At 46.2% G+C, this 24,709-nt stretch overlaps 1 protein-coding gene across 4 annotated transcripts; it reads left to right on the top strand.

Moving 5' to 3' along the window:
- Window positions 1-205: 205 nt before the first annotated feature.
- On the top strand, window positions 206-24,353 carry GLYCTK (glycerate kinase). 4 transcript variants are annotated; one of them, XM_082214529.1, is made up of 5 exons: window positions 206-495; window positions 11,371-11,777; window positions 12,896-13,047; window positions 19,198-19,373; window positions 22,324-24,353. In XM_082214529.1, the coding sequence occupies exons 1-5, from the start codon at window positions 232-234 to the stop codon at window positions 23,227-23,229; spliced, it is 1,905 nt and encodes a 634-aa protein (XP_082070655.1). In that variant the 5' UTR covers window positions 206-231; the 3' UTR covers window positions 23,230-24,353. The 4 variants fall into 4 exon arrangements, with proteins under 4 accessions (XP_082070655.1, XP_082070656.1, XP_082070658.1 ...); XM_082214530.1 differs by lacking the exon at window positions 206-495 and adding an exon at window positions 506-641; XM_082214532.1 differs by lacking the exon at window positions 206-495 and adding an exon at window positions 1,590-1,612.
- The last annotated feature ends 356 nt before the right edge of the window (window positions 24,354-24,709 follow it).

The following is a 24,709-nucleotide window of genomic DNA, read 5'->3' as shown; positions in this document are numbered from 1 at the left end:
GTCAAGCTGCGGGCGGCAGGAGGAGGCGGCGGCGGCGGCAGTTGCAGCAGCGGCGGAGGCTACTCATTGTGTCCGCCATTTTGCGGCTCCAGGGGGCCCTGCGAGGAGGGAGGGAGGAGAGGAGGGGAGCGCGCCGCGCGGAATTGTGGGGCAGCGGAGGGAAGCAAGGCGGAAGGCGGCGACCCTTAAAGGCGCAGGTGCGCCGGCGGTAAAGTAGGAGAGCAGTGGCTCATGGGATACAAGCGAGTCTCTCTGAAAGGCGGCTTGAGGGGGGGAGCGGCAGCGGTGCATTGTGGGAGCCGGCGTTCCAGCAGCGTTAGATGCGAAGAGGCGGGCTCGTTCGTGCGCGGCCTCTTTCCAGGCGCTCAGTTCCAATCGCGTGATAGAACGGTCGAGCGGGAACGTTCTCCTCTGTGGGCAGCCAGCCAATCCCTGTTGGGTGTAGAGCCCCGCCCCCCGCTCACCTTGCGGTGGGGAGGTTCAGGATGCCTTCAGGTATAGCCAAGTCTCGCGAGTCCCGCCTTCTTAACCCGGGAAACGGGGAGCGGCGGGAGACGAGGACGAGCTCGCGCTGTTAATTTTAGCAGGTTTTCGTCATGCATCCTTGCTGCACCCTCATTGTACACCGCTGAGAGGCTATGGCATATAAATTAGAAAAATAAAAATAAGCGAGGCAGGGGGGCTGCCCCAGCAGTTGCAGTGTCGGTAGAAGAATTCTGGCAGTGCCCCCCCCCACCGTGCACACTTTAATCTGGGCCTTGCCAGTAATTGCCTTGCTAGTAATCAGGAACTGGGATCGGGCGGTAGAAGATTCTCCACATACAGCCGCCAGGCAGGGAGGGACACGCTTTGCAAAAAAAAAAACAACAACCCCAGGCGTGCTACGCTGCGTGTGGCACTCTTGGCAGTATGAAGGGTGACCTGTCTAGGATCGGACTAGAAATGGGAGAGGCGGTTCCCCCATGTTTCTGAGCCCCCCCCCCGCCTTCACAACTCTAGATCAGACAAGTGTCTCCAAAACCATAGTTCGATTTTGGTCTGCGTTTGGAGGCTCACATCCAGTTATGAAGTCATATCCTGACACCAGTGTGCCTCCAGCAGAATCACACAGAAGGCCTGTTTTGGGAGGCTGCTCAGATTATAATTAGAAAGGTTTCTCACTCAGTGGCAAAGCTTATGCTGTTTCCCAGTTTAAAGTCCCTGTAGAATGGTGAAGGTCTTCTGTCGGAAAGCCTAAAGAGCAACTGCCTTTTAGTTTAAGCGAGGGGTCAGCGACCTTTTTCAGCCGTGGGCCAGTCCACCGTCCCTCAGACCATGTGGTGGGTCGGACTATATTTTTTGGGGGGGAAATAAACAAATTCCTATGCCCCTCAACCCAGAGATGCATTTTAAATAAAAGGACACATTTTACTCATGTAAAAACACGCTGATTCCCAGACCATACGTGGGCAGGATTGAGAAGGCGATTGGGCCGCATCCGGCCCCCGGGCCTTAGGTTCCCTACCCCTGGTTTAAGCCATGGGTCACCAACCAGTTTGGACCAAGCGGCACATTTTGCTAGAGTGCTGTGAGTGCCAGTCACTGAGCTACAGCCCTTCCTCAAAGATCAAAGGTAATGGATATCTTGGAATTCTTGGCTATTTCTCTATAAAATGAGGGGTGTGGCTTGGGAGTGTGTGTTGCCTGGAGAGAGTTTCAAGGGCTACATCAGAAAGGCTGGCATTTGGCCCCTGGGCCTGAGCGTTCCCTGTTTCTGGCAAATGCAATGCTGAGCTAGATGTAGCCCTGGTCTGACTTCCTGTAAGGCAGCTTCCTTTGTTTCTGCTGACATTCCTCGTGCTGTATATCCCACACTTGAGAGGTTGGACATGTTTAATGCATGATGTTCCCTGCCCGGTATGTCCCTCTGAGAGAAAGCAAGCTGCAATCCAGGTGATTGAATACAAAAGGAATAGTGCTATGGGAGGGATGGCGAGCTCAAGTGGAGTCATAACAGAGACTGAATCTTGCGGCTACCTATGGTGCGATTGTTCTTGTTGGTTTCTTAGGGTGTGCTTTCATAGGATGACACTGGCTGATCAGTTGCAACTTCGAACATGAGAGATTTTGCCTTTGTGCAGAGCACTGAACTAGATTGACTTCCAAGTCTTTGTACATTTCTGCAATATTCAAGGCTACTTCATATGTCATTTTTGAAATAAAGATGCATTTCCAAGTATGTGCCCTCTGCACTTGTGAATGGTCGCATTAGTGTCTTTGTGTGTGCCCTTCCACGATACGTTTGGAAGGTGGCAAGATGAGAATGAGCCTTTTCTGCAGTTGCTCCCCACTTGTGGTGCCTTCATTGCATATTTTAAGGCGCCAGGCAAAAACATTTCTCTTCTTCCTTTTTCCCCCACACATAAATTTTTATTAATTTCCCAACACAATTATACAATTTTAACAAATTATCTCTTTTTGGACTTCCTTCAGCTTCTCTGGCAATCATCCATATTTATCTCTCCAGTACACATTCCCTTCATTTGTATTGCCATTTGTCTTCCCTCCCCCTTCTATTTCTTTTTAACAATACATCTCAACTTTCACAGTGCTTCTTGAAACCCCACTAACGTTGTTTGCACATCACATACACTTTTCAGATATTCTACAAACTTTCCCCAGTCTTCGATGAACTTTTGGTCTCTCATGTATCTAATTTTCCCAGTTAGTTTATCCAATTCCGCATAGTCTTGTCAGTTTCATTCTCCATTCTTCTATCGTCGGTATTTCCTCTTGTTTCCATTTCTGGTCCAACAAAATTCTTGCTGCTGTAACTGCATACTGAAAAAGTTTACAATCCTTTCTTCTTATTTCCTTTCCTGTAATCCCTAAAAGAAAAGCTTCTGGTTTCTTTACAAAAGTATATTTTTACATCTTTTTCAATTCATTATATATCGCCTCCCAGAAACTTTTCACTTTCTTACATTCCCACCACATATGATAAAACGTTCCTTCTTTTTCTTTACATTTCCAACACTTATTACATGTCTTAAACATTTTTGCTAATTTTACCGGTGTGATGTACCATCTATAAAACATTTTCATGACATTTTCCTTCAACGCCGTACATGCAGTAAATTTTAAATTTTCTTTCCACAGTTTTTCCCAATCATCAAATTGAATATTATAACCAAAATATTTGGCCCATTGTATCAAAACATTTCTCTTCTTCCAGGCCTTTGGCTAATTAAATATTCTATGGCTTTGTAAACTGGGTGAAGGGGATTGCTTTTGTTTGTTTGTTAATATGGTATGTGGTTTTGTGTTTTTATATTGCAAACTGCTCTGTGATCCTTGGATGAAGAGTGGTAAAGAAGTTAATATAATAATAAAAAATGATAGTGTATTTTTGTCTCAAGCATATGCATCATTGCTCCCTCTAATAAAGAACTCAGTGTGCTGAGTGCCACTGGAAATGGCACCAAAATGCGGGGCACTAAGAAACAAGAAGGAGGAAACATGCTTGGAGGAACCCTGGGTTTGCCAAAGTAAAAAAATAAAAGATAAGATAAAACCTGGGATTCTGGATTGTCCTGCTTGGAGAGATTGGGTGGGAATCAACTAAGTTGTTGCATGCAAGGAGTTAGCTCTGCTCACGTATTAGAATTTCCCCTCTCCCTGCACCCCATAAATCTGCTCTGGAGAGTTGAGGGAACCCCCAGAAAAGGTTTAGGAGGCGTGCAGGGGAGGAGAGAGGGGAAAGTCCCATTGCGTGAGCAGACCTCATTCTGCACACGCATGCCCAACGTAGTACTGCATTGCATTCCACCCACTGACTGGCTGAACGGGACCACTTCTCTTAATACATGCGGATAAATTATAATACTTTACTGCACACTTCTCTGTGAGCTGTGACCATTTGGTCCTGTTTACATCATGGCTGCTTACTTAGGCTGATTGACTGCTGTCAGGTGGGATTGTTAGTTGCTAGCATGCATATTCTGATAGTGCCATCCTGCTTGGAGATATTTTGGGTAATGTATTCTTCTTTGGACCGAAGTGATTCAGTCTTTGTTAGTCACACCAAGGCTTGTGTAGGGATGATTGGCAAGAAAAGAAAAAGTTCCCATGTATAATTAAATGAACAGACGATACTGTGTCAATGAGGGAAGTCACATTTAAGAAAGTGAATGAGAAAATTCATTCTTTGTTGGCAAGTAAAATAAAGTGCTTCACCCCAAACTGAATTAAAAATTGTGACAGTTCCATTTGATAGGTTCTTCTCTCCCCTGTCCTTGTTGTGTGGCTGTGTGTTCCATCTCTGCAGGCACTTTTATCCTAGCCTCGCTCAGAATACAGAAAGCTTCTCCATGCTTGAAACAAGAGTATGGTGAGATGGGGGTGGCTGGCAGGGTTGAGCTCTCCTCACCCATACAGTATATGAAAAATTGACACCTATGTACTGCCTGAGCAATTGAAACTCACTTTTTTCTTACCCCTTAGATATGACTGACACAAAAATATAAATTTGGGGCTGCTCCCATATTATCTTGCTTTGCTCTCAGTACCTTGCTGAGGGATGTTTTCTGTTTACAGTATGTCAGGTGCTTTGTTTTTAATCTTCTTCCTGGTTAACTGAAGTAAAAATGGTGATGAATTCTTGAAGGTGATTTCCACTAATCTGTCAAAACAAAACCAAAAATGAAGCCTAGGGGCACTGTAGCAAATGTATATTTTTGTTAATCTTTAAGGTGCCTCCGGATTACTCGGTTGATTTTGTAGAAGCAGGCTTCATAGCATGTTGAGGCGCATGTGAAAAGCACAGTTTGCCTTGTGCAAGTTTAATCTTTTCATAATGAAATGTTGGCAAACCCTTTCTCTCAGATTGTACTTTGACAGACCGATCCTCTATACATCTACTCAAAAGCAAGTTCCATTGAGTTAACCAAGACTTATTCCCAGCTGCATAGATGCAGGTTGCAACCTAAATAATCTTAATGAGAAGTCTTATATTTTGTTTTGCTGCACAAATGGTAACTCAAGGAAACTCCTCTGAAAGCACAATAAGGTGGTGTTATGGCCACTAATTTGATCAGTTCTTTTCTCTAGGAAGAGAGAGTTCAACAAGATATATGTATAAGGGAAGTAAAAGCGTCCATGCCAGAATGATGGCTTTAGCTCCTTGGTAAGTGAGACAGCCGTTTCATCCCTTTCACTTAGGCATTTTCTCTTTAGTAACTCTGCTTCCATATTCTGGTTCTGTAGGAACCAGGTGACTCTAAGCAGTGTTCAAAGCTCCCATTGTTCTAGGTGCATTTTGCGACAGGGTATTTCATTAGCGTGAGCAGTTTCTCAGCTCTGGGCACAGTACTGCGCTTAAGATTTCAGATTAAGACTGCAGAGTGGAAGGAAAGGAGGACCTTTTTCTGCCTCCCCACTTCCAGCTACTCTCTGAAGACTGGAGAAGAGACCCTCTTAAGAATATTAGGGGGGTGGGCAGGAGAAGGACTAGACCATGGGTAGGCAAACTAAGGCCTGGGGGCCAGATCCGGCCCAATCGCCTTCTAAATCTGGCCCGTGGATAGTCCAGGAATCAGCATGTTTTTACATGAGTAGACTGTGTCCTTTTATTTAAAATGCATTTCTGGGTTATTTGTGGGGCCTGCCTAGTGTTTTTACATGAGTACAATGTGTGGCTTTTATATAATGCATCTCTGGGTTATCTGTGGGGCGTAGGAATTCGTTCATTTCCCCAAAAAATATAGTCTGGCCGCCCACAAGGTCTGAGGGACAGTGGATCGGCCCCCTGCTGAAAAAAATTGCTGATCCCTAGACTAGACAGTGTGAAAAATGAACATAGTATTTTAGCTGCAGTTCATTCATTTTCAGCTTTGTATTCTTGTTATTAAAAAGAACACCTAGACATTCTGTTGTTGCGCCCATAACCTAAGTTTGCATCTCAGTTCATATCTCAGTTTCTAACACTGACTCTAACTTCATACAGCAGCGTTTCCCATCTTGCCACGTGGGAAATGATGACCCAGAATATTGTCTTTGTCACCCCAAATTCTAACCTGCCACCTTTCATTCCCCATAACCTCAGGAACATTGCCACGGTACGCAGTGCTGGCTGGCATGGCATTTCCTGTGTTTCCCTCGTAATAGCAGAAATGACATCCATTAAAATCTTTCCATAAAAGAAAAAACAAAACAGAAATAAGATATTTCTGGATGTGAGAAGTTTACCGAACACTTATTCAGTTTCCTCGAGCTCTGTGTTTATACACTTGGGGGAGGTAACTTTCTGGAAAAGGGACATGAGCCCAGGTATTTGAGTCAGAAGAGGTGAAGGATCTCGGGCGAAGGAACAGGCCAAGATCTGAATTCTGTGCAAGCAGGCAAGTTGGGTAGGAGTGTAGAGGGGTAAAAAATGGGCTTTGGGATTGTCAAGACTGGGATAGCTGAGAAGTGGCTTGCAGAGAAGAGTGGATCACTCTCCTTGGGCTTGGGGGAGTGACAGCCTTGGAGCAATGTCAGCAGCTCCTGGAATCTCAGGTTGCAGCTTTGGTACAGAAGGTTGCATATCGTTTACATCCTTTGCCGGTCCCGATGCCCTGCGAGTGAACCTGTAATTAAGTCCGCCCAGCTATGCTGATTACATTACCTCACATTAATTCTGCAGACTTCCTTGCTTTTCATCACCAGGTGGCAGTTTTCAGGGGCCTGTAATTTTTCAGAGGTTTATATTTAGGGTCCATTGTAACATCTTACATTGTGGTATGTACATGGTTGTAAACCTACACCTAAAAAAAGGTAATGTGATCAATATGTGTACTATGACGTTACCACAGCTTCAAGTGGCAACCAATACATAAAAAGCAGCCATCATAGATGGGGCATTCACCTCACCTAAACTCCTCAGGGAAGCCAGATCGTGTGCTGAGGCAAGAGTCTCTGAGAGAGATGTTGTCTGATCAGATACCTTGTCAATGCACCCTCAGCTTTGCCTTGAAAAGGTACAAATAGCCAGTTGTATGAAGGTCACCATTTAGGAGTCTAAAGCAGTCTCCGAATGGGCCCCAAACTACTAACATGTAGTGCAGCGTGGGGAAACCTCTGATTGATTCTCCAGATGTTGGTGAACTACATTAGCATGGCCTAATGGTTGGCCATGCTGTATGGGGATGGTCATAGTTGGGAGAGTCACAACCAACTGGAGGGCTACCGGTTTGCCTACCCTGATTTAAGGCTATTGCCCTTGAGTCATAGGACAGGTTCCTTATTTGTATGTGACTGGTCAGTTGGGGCTCAGAATTTAGCATGCCTAAATGCATTTTGCACCAAAATGGCAATAGCTGAGGGCCAAATGTAATTCTGGGGCAGCCTTTCCCAGCCTGCTGCCATCCTTGGCCATTGGGCATGCTGGGTGGGGATGATGGGGATTCTTGTCCAAAATACCTGGAGGGTACCAGGTTGAGAGAAGTTATTCTAGGACATCTCATGATAAAGACAATTCTCCAACCAGCACTGGTGGCCGAGAAACTGATTTTGGAGATACTGTTGACTAATCCGTGTTCATTATTGAATGTTGTGTTTCTTTCTGGTGATTTAATGGATATTATGTAGATATAATTCCAGGTACAGTGAATCATTTCGGTTAATATATGCTTGTACGTTGATTTGTAATTAACTTGAACACCTCTTTACACCTCCTCCAGTGGATTTAATAAGGAAGTAGGAACTATCTCCAGTCTTGTATAGTGGAGCTCAAGCCACAGTCAGAAGCAACATTCAGAAGAACATATCAAAATGATTTATTCAAATTAATATGCAGATTAGGACCATTATTCATTAATGGCAGCTTATGAAGTTTTCATTTAAAGGAGATTAATCTAAACCCTTCACAATCCCCAAGCAATCCTGTCACGGAAGAAGCAATTCTCAGCAGATCTCCGCCAAGATTAATGAGGGCTTCTGGACTACGTTCCAAATAGAGGCTTCAAAGTTGGAAATGAAGGAACAGGAAAACAAGGAAACTTTGTTTGCAGCCTGGCCTGGCTGGAGCTGTTGCCAAAAAGTCAAACCTTTCTCCAAGGCAACTTAAATTCAGTTTTGCCATGGCTCCTTTTCTTGCTCATGCGGTAGCAGACACAAGCAAAGGGGCGGCGGCTGTGAAAGTGCCATTCACTTCCCCGCGGGAAAACGTCAGTGGAGCTGTGAGCTGTGCTCGTTTTCGGTCTGCTAGCAAATGAGGGTTTTCCATGTTTATAGCCTGGTTTTCCTTTTGCAGACCAAAGCAGCTGACTAAATACTACAAACGCACACTCTGATAACAATAGATTTAAACAGCTAATACAGCATGCATATCCAGAGTTTGGAGCAAAATTACCACAAGGCTAAGCTGATGCACTGGGACTTCCATGACATTTGCCCCTTGTTACTTTTGTCTCACCTGTTCGTCCTTTCCCTTCCCTTCTTCTGTGGTCTTTTCCACTGTTGCAAGTTGGTTTGCAAAAACTCCCCAGGGCAGAGTCCAGTTGTTTTCAGCTAACTTTTATTTGGAGTAGACCCACTGCAATTAATGGCCATGGCTCATTTAGGTCTCTTGATTTGAATGAGCTGCTCTGAGTAAAAAATGGTTGAATACAGGCACGTGCCTCTCTACAGACATTACTTAGTAAAAGGTCTTGTGGGTTGCTTTTTGGAAATGAAGCAGGCTGGTTCCTTCAGCACCTTGAGAGGTTTGCATCTTGTCTTCTGCTTGTTCTTGCACCTTGTCTTCTGCTTGTTGCTCCCACCTCTTTCCTCCCCTAGCAGATTGCTAAAGCTCCCTGGTCTTCTGTGTCACTTGCTCTGTGTCACCCAAAGCAGTGCCTTCAGGATGCTGCTGGAATACACATCATCCCTCTGCGCTGGTGGAAATTGATTGAGTCTTGCTAGCCTTGAGTCTAAAAGATGTAAAAGGTCTAAACAAGAGGGGGGGATTGGCAGGATCGTTCCTTCCCCCATCCACTGTGGAACAACACCCACTTCTCAGTCATGTGACAACAGGTGACAGCTTGAAAAAGGGCTTGCATTTGAGGTCCCTTTGGAAATGGACTTCAGAGTGAGGTCTCGCTGCCTATCAGCTGGTGGATGCTAAGACACATTGCCTTTGAAGTCCCTTTGCAAAACAGTTTGTGTTCAAATTGCTTTCAGGCGGACTTCAAAGACCATGCATTTCACTTCCAAGTGGCTGGTGGGAGCCAAGAAACTGAACCATACAGGGCTTTATAGCTCTAAACCTATAAAGCCTTGTATGACCTTGTGTGGCAGTTTCCCATACCTTGGGAACACACAGCTAGCTGGTGCACTTGGCAGCACTGGCTGAACACACCCCTCCCAACTCGTGCAAGAAATTGAATTTCTAAACAGTCTTCAAGGGCAGTGCACGTGAAGCACGTTGTACTTGTCCGTCCTGGAGGTTACAAAGGGACACGTGACATAGACAAGATCCTCTGTATCTAAGAGAGGGCTCAGTTGACATATCAGATGGAATCTCTTGTTGCCAAACCGGCAACCTGAGATTCCAGGAGGTATACCAGGTCAGGAAGCATGGGCACACGCAAGCCCAGTCAGTAAACGGTATTCCCCCCCCCTTCCTATCTGAAGCATTTTTGCCTCCTCAGAGCACTGAGAATCCCACACCAAAATAGTAATTGCCTTGTCTCAATTTAGTCATCACCCATTCAACCCTGACCTCCAGATGTTGGTTTTCAGAACTGTCACTGGTGCTTCTAGATTGCCTGATGACAGAATTGGGTGTCATCAGTCTATGGATGATATCTCAGTGCTTTTGCCCTGTACACAAGGTACCTGAAGTGCAGGCTGGAGGCTGCTATTTTTAAAAATCGGATGCACTTACGCATTTCTTTTTTGGGTTGGGGCGGAATCTAGTTTTTGGAATTTATTGCCAGACAGCGTTGGGTGAGGGAAATCTGGAGTGCTTTTCTTGCCTTTGGAGACTTCTGTTGCTTAGCAGCTAGCAGGGCCTGTCTTTTTGCCACCTGTTCAACCTCTTCATTTACAGATGGATACTACAAAAGAAACACAAAACTATTGTTCCCTCCTGACAAGGAAACTACAACTCAGGCAAGGGGAGGAGGTGAAGTACAGTTCATCTGCTTCTGAAAGGCACCCTTTAGTGTAGGGCATGGGTAGGCAAACTAAGGCCCGGGGGCCAGATCTGGCCCAATTGCCTTCTGAATCTGGCCCGCGGACTGTCCTGGAATCAGCGTGTTTTTACATGAGTAGAATGTGTGCTTTTATTTAAAATGCATCTCTGGGTTATTTGTGGGGCATAGGAATTCATTCATTTCCCCCAAAAAATATAGTCCGGCCCCCCACAAGGTCTGAGGCACAGTGGACTGGCCCCTTGCTGAAAAGGTTTGCTGACCCCTGGTGTAGGGGCAAGCAGCCTGCCACCCTCCTGATGTTGGACTCCCAATGGAAGCGGATTTTGGGCAGTGCAACTGGTTCCACCACACTGGGCGCTGAGCATTGGGGGTGCTTCAGGGCATTGCAACTATGATGAGTAGAACGAGAGGCGGAGAGAGAGGGACGTGAAATTTTGGCCTAGAACAGGGCCCCACTGAAATTTGAAAGACCAAAGTCTGCCCATGCTCCCAGTCCCATCAGCCTCGGCTGGCGTGGCCAGTGCTCAAGAACGGTGGGAGTTGTAGTCCATTAATATTTGGTGGGCCACAGTTTCCTCACCCCTGCTTCAGTGTAGGAAGACTCCATTGTTCTATCACCATGTGTGACTCTTGGCTTCTGGACCCTGCTGAGTTAGCTGTGGTTACAGATCAAAACTGGGTGGGGACATTGAAGTTCCTTGTTGTTTTCCTCATTCTCCAATGACTGAGCTCCCTGGCTAGCTCAATCCTTTCCATTCCTTAGCTAGTCACTGCAGCTTCTTACTTTGCAACCCTAACATCACGGAGAAATGGCTTCGTAGCCTTCCAGTCTACCCCCCTCTGCTTTTGGTGTGGGAGAAGGCAGTTTGGGATACTGTCCTTTTCTAAATATACCGTTCTGCTTAACTTGCCTCATCTAGTTTGTCTAGTTACCTAATGGAAGGCAAATGACTTTCAAGCAAGCCCTGCTCTGTAAATTATTAACTTCCTCACTTGATCCATCAAATTGGGTAGGCGAGAAGACCTCTGGACTTTCCCAGGGGGTAGTGAGTAGGCTCTTCAGTTGTGGAGGCTGAGGCAAGAGTACATGCAGAGCTTCTTTGAGATGGGTAAGTTAGGAGTGGAGGGAAACCCACCACCTGTCCTCCGTCTCTTTCTCGCCCCCTGATTTCATAGTGTGGCTCAAAATATTAATTTTCCCTGTCCCTTGTTGCAGGAAAACTGCGGCTGGTTAACAACTTGGGTCATGGCCTCTCTCTTTAAGGGTTGGCCTGTTGTTGGCAGAACTTCCTGGCGCTCCACTGCTTGCTTCACTCGTGAGGCATCTTCCCCCAACATGACCCTCCAGGAGCATGGGCTTCATTTATTCCGCAGCGCTATTACCAGAGTCCTGCCGGGGCCTATGCTGAAAAGGGCCCTGGTTTTGGAGCCAGGCGAATGCCCAAGGCTTGTGTTGCACGGTCGGCCTTTTGAACTGAGGAGGAACTTGTATTTGGTCGGCTTTGGGAAAGCTGTCCTGGGCATGGCAGCTGCAGCAGAGGACATCTTTGGAGACTATCTCGTCCGGGGAGTAATTAGTGTTCCTCAAGGCATCCAAGAAACTCTGCAGCACACAGGAAGGAGGTATTGGTTTGTTAAGGGCATTTCTAGTCCACGTTTTGTTAAAATAATAACAATCCTAGAGCGGGGTGTGAGGAAGCAGGGCCCTGTTGGAGGGTGATTTAAATACACAACCAGGCCTGGGGGAGCAGCCTCAAGGTTCTCCCTTACTGACTTGACGTAACTTCTTCCTCACTCTTGGTTGTGTACTGAACAATCTGGTCTTCACTCTACTATCAGAAGTATCTGCCATCTAAACCCAGGCCCAGAGGCTTTTTAAAACAGTAGACAGTAGAGGAATGTCCCTGTTACAAACAACAGTCCATGCTACCATTTTGGTTGTGCGCTGTAGATCCTTTAGAGAGAAATTTTCCAGACGTTTTTCTTACTGTGGACTAACCACTTTAAACTCCTACCTAGTTTTGTTGTTAAAGGGCTGTTGTAGTTTTTTGGGGATGTGTTACAGTTTTGCTACTTAGGGCTTCCTAGAATACTGTATTTCCTAGGAAAACTAGATCTGTGATAGATCCAAGACAGCAGCCACATTTAGCTGAAATGCTGTGGGATCATTTGCCCCTGCAGAATGGATTGTTATGCCTGAATAGCAGCCTCTCCAGCTTCACAACCCCATTAATGCAAGCACTTTGGGCTGCACAATAGAAGTTCCCCCCTTTCCCTATGTGCCCCCTAAATCTAGAGAGTTGGAGAACCCCCAGGACATATTTAGGGGCTGCTCAAAAGGAGAGGGAGAGGAATTTTGATTGAGTGTTTAAAAGTGCTTGCACTAGCAGACCTGTTTAGGTGGATACTGCCCTCTGTTGCTTTTTTGTCGCATGTGCATCCACATCTTAGGTCTGGCAGTGATTATGTTTGTCCTGCTTTTGATCACCCTGGTTGGTTGTTCAGCTGGAATCAGGCTGTAATTTCATTCATTAGGACCTCCTAGCTCTTGAGGGCATGACACTGTCAGGCCTCAGAGCTGAGCAACTGTCAGCCTACTGGGCAATGGATCTATTAAAATGATGGCATCTCACAGTCATTCAGAAGGAATTGCCCTGTAGCTCTTTGTTTGCAGGGGTCTTCAATGGTAGGCCAAGCATGTGCCAGAAGAGAACCTGTTGATTTTTTGTTAACCCCTACAGGGCAATGTTGCTGAAGCCCCAGAGCCGCATCCAAGTTATGGAAGGAGCTAAGCACAACCTTCCTGACAGAGCAGCTCTGAAGGCAGCCAACGCTATCCGGGATTTGGCCGAGGGCCTGACAGCTGGGGACCTTCTGCTGGTGCTGATCTCAGGTAATGCCTTGGGATTCCAGAACAGGGACTCGGGTTTTACAGAGAGAGCCTGTCCTCCCTTCCTCCATTAGCTTCCTTACCATTCTTTCCCCCTTTTCTGATCTGATTTATACAGTGGTGCCTCGCAAGACGAAATTAATTCGTTCCGCGAGTCTTTTCGTCTTGCGAAGCACGGTCCGTCGCAACTGCGCCTCTTCAAGCGGCTTTAAGAAAAAAGCGAACAAACTCGCAAGACGTTTTCGTCTTGCGAAGCAAGCCCATAGGGAAATTCGTCTAGCGAAGCAACGCAAAAACCGAAAAACCCTTTCGTCTAGCGAGTTTTTCGTCTTGCGAGGCATTCGTCTTGCGGGGCACCACTGTATATATTTTTTCCTCCCACTTGTGAAGGAAAGAAGCCACTGCACAAGCTTACCTAACGAACTAGGTCAATTTGTCTGTGCAAAGAAAGCAGAACTGGAGCGTAAAGTGGCTCAGAGTTGTTCCCCAGTGTGACTCCCACGCTGCTGGCAGCTTCGTAGCTTGTGTGTTCGAATGTGCTCTTCTAGAAGCAGGATAATTGCATTTTCCTCTCCTCTCTCTATCTGCTTGCTTTGGAAACAGTGTCACTGTTGACCCAGGTAGTCCTGTCTGCCACCTGTCCTCTGTTTCTCCATCTCAAGGAAAGCTGCATTTTGGGAATCCTGCTGGTGCCTGGTGGAGTGGACGAAAGCGTAATGTGGAATGCTAACATTTAGTTTTAAGTTCTCTGCATCAATAAATTACTCTGCCGAAATAGATTTTGCTATGTGATCGTCATCAGTTGTTCTCTTTCTTTCTCTGTTTCAGTCTTCCTGCCTCACCTTTCTTGTTAAGTAGTTTGAGATCTGTGGGTCTCACTTGGCGATTAATCTCTGTGTTAGATCCCTGTTCTTGCACTGATGTTTCCTGGCTCTCTCAGAGCACCACTCTTGCCTCTGTTTCTCACAACACTCGCATGCACTTTGAGGTGGCAAGGTACGCTTTCTCCAGGAGGTGGCAGCCCTGCACCAGAAAACGCAAAAGCAATGCTCTTCTAAAGTGCTGTGGAATTGGCAGGGGCCACTGAGCCTACATAGAGCAGGGTTAAAGAAACTTGTCTGGAAGCTGCTCTGAATGAGTTGAGAAGAAAATGAAATATTCTGTATTTATTTTTTGCATTTGGTGTGCTGTCATGAAACTTGCCTTTTGACAAGGAGCTTAGGTGATATCAGAACAGGAAGCCTATAGCTTTTCAATATTATATGGATTGTTGTATTGCTGCATGCTGAGTGTGGTGCAGTGGGTTAATGGGTCTGGCTGTTAACCAGAAGGTTGGTGGTTCGAGCCCAAACAGGGATGGCTGTGGGCAGGATTCCTGCATTGCAAGGGGTTGGAGTAGATGACCCTCGGGGTCGCTTCCAACTCTGCAATTCTGTGATTCACCCACAGATTGTGTTACTGGCCTGTAGATGGAAGCTGGCCTAAGAAGTTGTCCTGGCACTTCAGTCATATCTTGGATGACACTGGTTTCCTAGGTCAGTTTCAATCAAGGTTCAGGCTTGCTTTTGGCACTGAAACTGCCTTGGTTGCCTGTAGGTTCCCCTACATTTGGGAGGGAGGCAGGGGGAGTGTGTCCATGTGGACTCCTTGATTTCCTGACAGTTTCCGATTCCATTAACTATGGCTTCCTTATTGTCTCTGCTTGGATGGCCAGTTTCAGGAATTGGTGCTTGGGGGATGTTTTTCAGACCCATGAAGCCTCCGATGTGAGTTTTACATGGTTTGCTTTTATCCCCCCCATGCTGTTGTCCAGATGCTGATGACATGCAACTCTGCCCCCACCCCCCGTAGGTGTGGCAGTGAATGTGCTGGCCTTGGTAATGGACTAGATGAGAGCCAGCAAACTGAAGCTCAATCTAGATAAGTCTGTTAGTGGACACTTCCACTGTCTTGATGAGTGGAATGCATCCAGTTGTTTATGAGGTTACATTTCCCTTAAAGGAACAGATGTGCAGCCCTGAGTTATTTTTGGATCCAGCACTGTCATTGGAGGGACAATTGGCCTTAGTGGTGTGCAGCGTCTTCTGCTAGCTGTGACACTACGTGAGTGAGAGTAGCCTGGCTTATGCTGTGTATGCTCTGATAACCTCCAGGTCCAACTACTGCAGTGCATTGTACACAGAGCTGCCTTTGAAGGTGGTACAAAAGCTAGTGCAGAATGCAGCAGCAAAATTGGTAACTAGGAGGGCATGAGCATATTGCACCGATTCTGACTCAACTGTACTGACTGCCAGGTTTTTTTTTTTCTGGGTGCAATTCAAAGAGCTAGTTTTTACCTTTAAAATCTTACATGGCTCAGAAGAACTGCTATACCTGCTTTCCCCGTATGAACTTTTTCAGATTGTAGACCTACGCCTACTGTGTCTGCCACCGTTATGGATGCGAAATTTGTGGTAATGCAAAGCTGGTACAGATATGGATGAGCAGGGGCAAAAGAAGGATAGAACAAGAAGCAATTTTTCTGTGCATCATTCAGAATGCATTTCAGCTAAATTTGTATAGCTGTACATACTTGATACTAGTGCAGTAAGTTATTTATTTTAAGCGCTGACGTCTGCTATATGCTATATACAGTGGTACCTCTGGTTACGAACTTAATTTGTTCCGGAGGGCTGTTCTTAAACTGAAACCGTTCTTATCCTGAGAATATGGCCTCCAAAATATTCTCACTGCTCATGTGCAGAAACATCCACTGATTCTTACCATGGAAAATGCATGCATTTCATACGTACATGCATGCATACATTCATACATACAAATACATACAAATGTTTCCATCCCTGCCATCCCTCAGTGTTTCCATAATCAACTCAACAGGGAGCTAAATTCTTCATTATCCACTGTGGGTTCCTGGCAGCTGGGTCCCTCCATTTCACAGTGTACAAGCAATCTGCCATGCTTGGGAGAGAGGATTCTACCATCCAAAAGTAGATCTACCTGAATGAAAGTGTTGTATGATGGGAATCTCCTTGCCCTTTGGCTACCTTTTTATTGGCAAGAGTTCTAGACCCTCAAAGCCTACTGTAGCCAGCTCTGTGTTTTTGGAAGCTGGTTCAAAAACTCCCATTTAAGAGAACACTCCCTTCTCTGGCTACTCTTGACTGGATTGCTGGTGACTGAAGAAATGTCATGCCTACTTAGTTGTTTCTCTGGTTTGTCATACTTGCCAGATGTTGTGTCTCAAATCTCAGAGCATTTATCATTTAATGGTAGCTTTTTGAGCTGCCTCCGGTACAAGATTGCCCTCTACTCTTTTCACAATCCTCTTGATCATATCTCTCTCCTGGTTGTCCTGTTAGTTGTGATCGCACATCCGTCACGCGGGCTGCAAATACGTCTGGTGCTTGAGCTATTTTTCTTTCCTCCCTTTCCCATCCCCTTGTGTCACTTGCCACAAGCTTTTATCTGCAGTTCACTTCATTTCTCTATTTTGCATAGCCTGGTGCTGTTTTTTAAGCACTCTTCACTATGAACGAGGTCAATAAAACAACGAAGATTGCTCTGCGTTGCGATAGTGTTACTTTTGCTCGTTCTCTCCTGGCAAACTGCTCCCTTCTGTAAAACAGGGGTGGCAAATTCAAACAGATTACAGGGCAAAACTCTCTACCCTCCGGCAGGTTCCCAGGAGCCATAACCATCCACTGAAAAGTCCCCTACTCTAATGCACGGGGAGTAGCAGGTCTGCTGGTTAACTTCTAAAAATACTGTCTGCCGTCTAGCACCAGTTTCCTTCCCACTCCATCTTGCATAACAAAATCTCTTTGCAAGCACTGCCCCCAGTTGGAATTCCTTAAACCAGACTTCAGCACCCAGCAACCCTTTTCCAAGACCCACCCCCCTGCCACCTTGCCTGCCTAAATATCCCTGTTGTCACCCGACTCCTTTTCTGCAGATTTCTCTGTGGGCCACTGCTGCCTATTCCGCACCCTTGCTTCTCAGCTGCAAATGCCAGCAAGCTGTCCGTTCTGCACTCAGTTCTGCTTCATGCATGTGCACTCTCTTGTACACGTCACCCTCCCTGACATCTGAGCCGCTAATTTAAAGGGAATAGTGGAAGAGGCTGATGCAACGCACATGTGGTAGCAGCCACTTGCCCTGGCAGGAATGTTGCTCCCTAGCCCTAGAGTCTTGGATGAATAATTTGTGTGGAGTGTGGTAGGGATGCCGCAGGCCACGCTGAAGACCACAAGAAGTCTAATAAACCCCCCAGCCTTATGTTTGACAACCTTGTCTGGGATCCTTCTTCTTTTCTCAAGTCTTTCCTGAACTACATTTGGTCTGGCTTGAAAGAGAAGCAAGGGGCCAGAATAAGATGCAACCACACCTATGTAGAGCAGGGTTCCCTCCTATCTACTGGGACAAGGAGAAAATGGTATCTGGCTCAGCTTGCTTGCTTGATAGCATTTATATCCTACCTTTCCTCCAAGAAGCTGAGGGAAACAGACATCATTTTTCCCCACTCGCATTTATCCTCGAAACTGGTTAGGGTGAGGGAGTGACTAACCCAAGTCCCCCCATTGAGCTTCATAGCTGAGCTAGCCTCCTCCATCCTCGTCTGATCATATGGAGCTGGTGGTACTGAAGAATTGTCAGCAGATGGTGGTGCTTGGCTGCCTTGGTTTGCCTCATGGGTGGCTAACTTTTGGCCTTCCAGATGTTTCTCGGGGTTGGAGTCCAACAACATCTGGAAGGCCACCGTTTAGTTCCACCTGACTTACAGAGAAAGAAATGGAAAGGCAGCAGCACAGGAAATGAGCCCTGCTCGTGGCTACAAAGGAGGTCAGAGATGTGGACACTCCCGCCATCCTTTTTACCAATGTTTGTGCAAATGTTCTCGCCGCTCGTTTAGCAAACCAGTTCCCTCAAAGACGGTCAGTTCAGCTTCTTTAAAACAGCTTTGCATCTCCTCCCACACAAAAAAACCCCAAATCTAAAAACAAAAGTTCTCTTTTAGAATGCTTTTGCTGACTTCTATTCATCACTAAAACATGCCTCATCATCTCTGGGACCTAGGACACCCCAAATCATTTTGCCTTCCAGCTGTCTTCCTCAGTCTTTCCCCCCTCCTGCCACATATTTTGGCTGAGTGACAGGATGCATAGGATTGCATAGGAAAGTCCTCTACAGATTCCAGGTCAGCAGTGGGTTAAGCTATCCAAAGAGGCCTCTAAGAATACGTGGAGAAGGCTCATCTTTTTTCTGGTGGTGTTACAAATGTTAGATTTCTTTCCATCACACTTTTGAATGAAGGTTCCCGTTTGTCTCATTGGAAGACTCCTCTTCACAATGACCTGTATCATCCATCACCTTTTTTGTCTTCTCTTTTTGATCCTTGACTTCTTCTCTCATTCCAGCCTCCCCCCCCCACTTTGTTATACCAGTGTTGCTGTATCTCCCTCCTTTTTCCCCCATTCACTTTCAGCCTCTGCCTCCTTGTTCCTTATCCCTGAAAGCAGCAATTTTGTTTCTCATTCACTTTCTCATCTTTTCTTTCCTGTTTCTCCCCCGCTGCGCACTCCTGTTCCCCCCGGACAATCTTTCTGCAGATTCCTGTCAAACACCACTCACCATAGCGATCCCTCTGTCCTTCAGACTATATTGCTACCGCTATCATTTCCCAAACCCTTTCCTTTCTTACACATTACAAAACTGATTGTCTTGACGTTCGTATTTAAACACCTTCCTTTGATATCAGCTGAAGGACAAAGAGCCTGTCCAGTCTTTTACAGTTTCTCCATTAGTTGCTGGAGTTACTTATGCTGTGATTTTACAGGTTCAGAACTGTACTGAGTCGTTGATGAAACAGTGATGTATGTTCGAGAAGGAGGACTAATGCATTCAGGAGTCTTTATGCGAATCTCTGCTTCAGCCACTTGGTAAAAAGCACTCCCAGTTGTCATTCCAATAAGCTATGCGTGCAGCTGAAAAAGAATTAGGAAAAAAATATGCTTCCAGTGCAAGGGAAAGGGGAAAGCTGCCTGCAAAATGTCTCCCATTGCTCTCTTTCTGATACAGGACTGCTCTGTATGTGGTCATGAGAAGGAGCCCCGCTGTGTGAAAATGTACTGACTGTGAAGCTCTCCTGCATTTTAGGAGGAGGGTCGGCACTTTTACCTGCGCCCATCCCGCCAGTCACCCTGGAAGAGAAGGAAACCATCACCAGGTTACTTGCTTCAAAGGGAGCTACCATTCACGAGCTGAACACCATCCGAAAGGCCCTCTCCTTGTTGAAAGGTGGGGGGCTGGCACAGGCTGCCTATCCTGCCCAGGTGGGTATGAGATGCTGTCTGACTTTGCCCAGCAACTCTGTGAACATTTAGAAAGGAAAATCTTTTGTAACTCTAGGTCAGATGTGGATAGACTTGAAGTGCAGAAGGAGTGGGCAAGTTGTTTGTTTGCTGTTTATGTTGCTGCTTTGCCCTCCTTAACATCAGTGAGCATAAACTTGGTCAGCTCAGTTTCAGTGAAGCTGAAGAGAAGATGGCAGGTAGTCAAAAAGCATCTGAAGAATGGTGGGCTACTGACCTTGAAAGCTGACCAACATCTGTCTGCTTAGCACTCATGAGAGATCTGCTTCTGGATTGTGCTCAAGACTGTGGGGACAGTGAAGTGGTAAGCCCCAGATAACACACCAGGAATGAACTATGTAATCACACACACAAATCAGAGAGGAAGTCTTTTTAAAATATGTCTGCTTTTCTTTTCCTGTTTTTTCCCCTTTCCCTTTGTTAGTGCAGGAGTGAGGCTGAGCTTGGAAAGGAAGGAGGATGGTGGGGAAATGGAAAGGCAATAGGGTATTGTTGTTGTTGTTTAGTCGTTTAGTCGTGTCCGACTCTTCGTGACCCCATGGACCAGAGCACGCCAGGCACTTCTGTCCTCCACTGCCTCCCGCAGTTTGATCAAACTCATGCTAGTAGCTTCAAGAACACCATCCAACCATCTCATTCTCTGTCGTCCCCTTCTCCTTGTGCCCTCCATCTTTCCCAACATCAGGGTCTTTTCCAGGGAGTCCTCTCTTCTCATGAGGTGGCCAAAGTATTGGAGCCTCAGCTTCACGATCTGTCCTTCCAGTGAGCACTCAGGGCTGATTTCCTTCAGAATGGAGAGGTTTGATCTTCTTGCAGTCCATGGGACTCTCAAGAGTCTCCTCCAGCACCATAATTCAAAAGCATCAATTCTTCGGCGATCAGCCTTCTTTATGGTCCAGCTCTCACTTCCATACATCACTACTGGGAAAACCATGGCTTTTACCATGGGTATTAAAAAACCACTAAAGTAGGACAAGCTAACGTGGTGCCTTTCAGACATTGCTGGACTCCCAACTTCCAATCAGTTGAAGTCCTTATGGCCTAAGGTCAGGGGTGATGGGAGATGTAGTCCAGCAGCAATTGGAGTGTACCATGTTGTCTCCCAATCCCTAAAAAAATGTGCCCCTCTGGAAATTAGTAGAAGCCCAACCTTGGTGAAACCTTTTTTTTTTTTTAAAGCTCTGAAGCCATTACCAGCGGATTCTTCCATATTTTTTACACTGCCTTTGCATAACCACGAGAGCTCTGAAGTTTCTTTTTTAAATGAATGAATGCAAAAGAAGCAATAGATTAGGGTCTCTTTATTGAACAGACCACTTTAGCAGGATAATGGAATTCTGTGCTAAAAATCCCAAAGTATCCAATCAAAATCCCAGTTTATACAGCAGTTGTGGATTATGCGAATTAATTAGGTATATGCCTAGTTCTTAATTCACATTTCACACAATTTGCACATAGTTGGTTGGGGGTAAGAGGCAGGGAGGGTAGAATACTTTTAATATTTAACAACTCCAGAAGTCTTATACATTAATATATGTTTTTTTAATCATGGACTGGGAAGGGTCAGCTGTTTCTCAAAGAAAAGCGAAGGGCAGAAATCAATTCTGTCACGAGTGGTGGGAAAGAGATTGCTACTCTTGGAGTCATTTTCAAATGCAGTTGCTCACCAGTGGCATGGCTGATGTATTCAGTGCAGTGTTTAAAGACATGGCTGGGTCATTCACTTCCAATTTTTGCAGAAGACATGCAGGATAAATGAATGTGAATGATTGTAGACATTTGTTTTAATAGGATGAACCCTGATCAAGAGTCTTTCTACATACCGAGGAGCCCTTCTCCTCCTCATCTAGCTTTCTCACTGCCTCCTTTCCCCCCTCACTCTCTGCTGCTGTGATGCCTGCTTCTGCAGGACTCACTGCCACTGCTGGTACCTGCACAGCCTATGCCTTGATACCAACACTGTTAAACACTTCCTCCTACAGCAGCAACAGTGGGATTCAAAAGGCATTTCCTTTGGGCCCAGCTCCCTTGGAGAGTGAAGTCCTGGGGGGCAAGCAGTCCTGCAGGAGCAGCATGCTAGCCAAGGGTGATGGTAAAGAAGAAGCTTCTCCTACTCCATAATGACTGCTGGACTGGAGCAGCAGCTGCTGGCAATATCTGTCTTCCACCTGGGCCAGGAGGAGGAGAAAGAGGCTGCTGGCTGCTCCTTGGTCAGTAAGGATGCTTGATGATAACGTAGCTCCAGCCATTTTCTTCCCCTTGCCCCCCTCCCTTGGTGCAGCTGCAGTGGTAAGCGGAGAAAGGCAGCCAGCTCATGGCAGTGCCTCCAACTTCCTGGGAGGGATGGGGACAGGGCAGCCCATCTGAAACAGTGCTGTGGCCTCCACGTTGAGAAACGCCAAATTAATTTACTATGTTAATCTGCGCACAGCTCTCAAGTATACTTTGTATTTAGGCAATGCACACGTGCTGCAAAGGCGTCATCTCAGAAGCATTCCCTAAAGGGAGAAATTCCTTGTTTCAAAGACGGTGCTTGCTATCTGCGGTTTTTATAAGTACGCATGAATCTATTTAAACATTGCAGCCCTAATCCTCAGCATAAATCCTCTAGAGTTCAGCAGGGTTGACTTTCTGCGTCGTTTGGTTAGGATTGCAGGCTCTTTGACTTACAGCTGAATCTATAAAGTGCCTGCTTTGAAACCAGTTGCTCCCGAAGTGTTATGAGGGGATGCGAAGCCCCCTCTGTGCGAAGCCTCACCCTGTGCAAGTCATCGATAGATCTTGCAGTCCCCGTGTGATCAGCATGCATGGAGGATCACACCCTCCTGCTCCTCCTCTTGCAGTTAAGACTCAAATTCATAGCAGACACAGTGGAATGTTAATGAGCCATTCCTGCCCTTCTTGCTTCTAGGTATTGAGCCTCATCCTCTCTGATGTCATTGGGGATCCTTTGGACATCATTGCAAGCGGCCCCACTGTTGCCAGTTCCCACAGCGCCCAGGACTGTTTTCACATACTGACCAGACACAACATGCTGGACACCTTGCCGCAGTCGGTGCAGACCGTGCTGTCTGGCTCTGCCACGGGGCATAACACTCCCAAAGACTATTCCCACGTCTTCAACGTTGTCATCGGCTCGAACAGGTTAGCTTTGGAGGAAGCCCGGGGCCAGGCAGAGGAGCTGGGTTACTTAACTCTGGTTCTGAGTGACGCAGTGTGTGGGGAGGTCGGCACAGTGGCTCATCTCTACAGCCTGTTGATTCAGCTCATTTGCCTGAGCACCACGAGAGGTGCCCAGACCGACCTTTTGAAAGACAAGGTGGAAGCAGCACTCTCTGGCCTGGAAGCACAGCTGGCGATCCCGGGCTTGAACTGTACGGACGCTTTGAAAGCTTTGCAAGAATCCCAAGCAGGAAGACCCGTTTGCCTTCTGGCCGGGGGAGAAACCACCGTGCAGCTTCGAGGAAATGGGAAGGGGGGACGGAACCAAGAGCTGGCTCTGCGAGTGGCTTTGGAGCTGCACAGAGCCAACTCCACGGAGGCCGGCAGCTTTCTGGAGAAATACGAAGTCGTGTTCCTGAGTGGCGGAACTGACGGGCAAGATGGGCCGACAGAGGCTGCCGGGGCCTTCAGCAGCCAGGAGCTGGTGCGTGAGGCTGAGCAGGAAGGCTTCAACGTGGAAACTTTTCTGAGCAATAATGATTCATACACATTCTTCACCCAGTTCCAAAGAGGGCGCCACCTTTTGATGACGGGCCTGACAGGCACAAATGTCATGGACGTTCATGCTGTTTTAATCAGAGCTAGAGGTGGTTAGCAATGCACCAGACATTCAGATTCTTCTTACTACAAAGGAAGAACTATGGGCAAGTCTAGGCTGCATGAAGCAGGGAGCCTTGCTGCCCAGACTGTCAGTGTCAGATTCCAAAGGTTGCAATTAGACACATGGTAGATGTTTCTAAGGCAAAAAATAATCATAATCCTGGATATTAAGGTTGCATTAGCACCTCCTGGCTTAAGACTACTAACATAATTTTTTCTCTCCTGATAGGTTTTTTTTAAAGTATCTTTTAATTGATTTTTTAAAAGAGGATGAATGCTTTAATTGGATAAATGCACTCTGTGTGGAGCGTCTCTTGCATTTGATCCAGAAGCTACAGTTAGTGAAGGACACTGCAGCACAGTTGCTGGTAGTAGTAAGACCTTGCCATAGGATTCTGCAGATACTCCACACTCCCATACCAACCACCACGGAAGGGTCTGCTGCTATTTCTCTTCTGCCACCGGTGCTCTGATGGAGAGGCCAAAAAAGGGAGCATTCTGGGACTGGGGTTGGGAAAGGCTTTGGAGCTGCCCTCCCATTCCCCTGACTCACTCCCAGAACAGGAGAAAAAAATAAACCAGCTCTGTAGTACTTCCATTAGGAACACTCCTCACTCCAAAAAAGACCGACTGAAAGAAGAGGGGAGCAGAAAAAGGATCACTGTATCAGATCTGTCTTCTGTTTCATGTATGTACAGTGGTACCTCGGGTTACATACGCTTCAGGTTACAGACGCTTCAGGTTACAGACTCCGCTAACCCAGAAATAGTACCTTGGGTTAAGAATTTTGCTTCAGGATGAGAGCAGAAATCTTGCTCCGGCAGCGTGGCGGCAGCAGGAGGCCCCATTAGCTAAAGTGGTGCTTCAGGTTAAGAAGAGTTTCAGGTTAAGAACAGACCTCCGGAAGGAATTAAGTATTTAACCCGAGGTTCCACTGTACTGTAGATTCCACATCTGTTTAAGTCTGTTGTAGGCTAAACATCCTACCCAGACACCACCTACTAAGTGATACCTTCTTATTTTTAACAGGAAAACTGCCTTTCATGCTCCCTCTCTCGCAGTCACTCATGTCTAATGCACTGCCCATTATGAAATAAAAGAAATATATTTGCCAATTAACTCACACGGTTATGAAGTTCTTCTTTCTATAAGAGGGATTACCTCTGACTTTTTGTCTTCACATTTTGCATGACAACTGAGCAACTCGTGACTATAGACACAAGCCTTTTGAAACTCTGAAGAAGAAAGCATTTCAATTTAGTGATGTTGATATATTGTAACTTCTTAATTTCATGCACTGGCCCTGAATTTGTTGTATTTACCATCACTAAAGCAAAATCGGTGTAGTGAGGTGGGAGACATTGTCCCGTGTTCTTTTATTTTGTAATATGCTTGGCTTTGTTTTGCATTTCCCAAATAAGCATTTTTCTTAGGATTCCCTGCATGAGGGTGTCAGTAGAGTTAGCCTACTGTGT

Source organism: Podarcis vaucheri (genome assembly GCF_965113315.1).
Source record: "Podarcis vaucheri genome assembly, chromosome: 2".
NCBI classification, from domain to species: domain Eukaryota; kingdom Metazoa; phylum Chordata; class Lepidosauria; order Squamata; family Lacertidae; genus Podarcis; species Podarcis vaucheri.
Note: the sequence above shows the minus strand (reverse complement) of the source record. Positions and strands in the feature narration are given on the sequence as shown.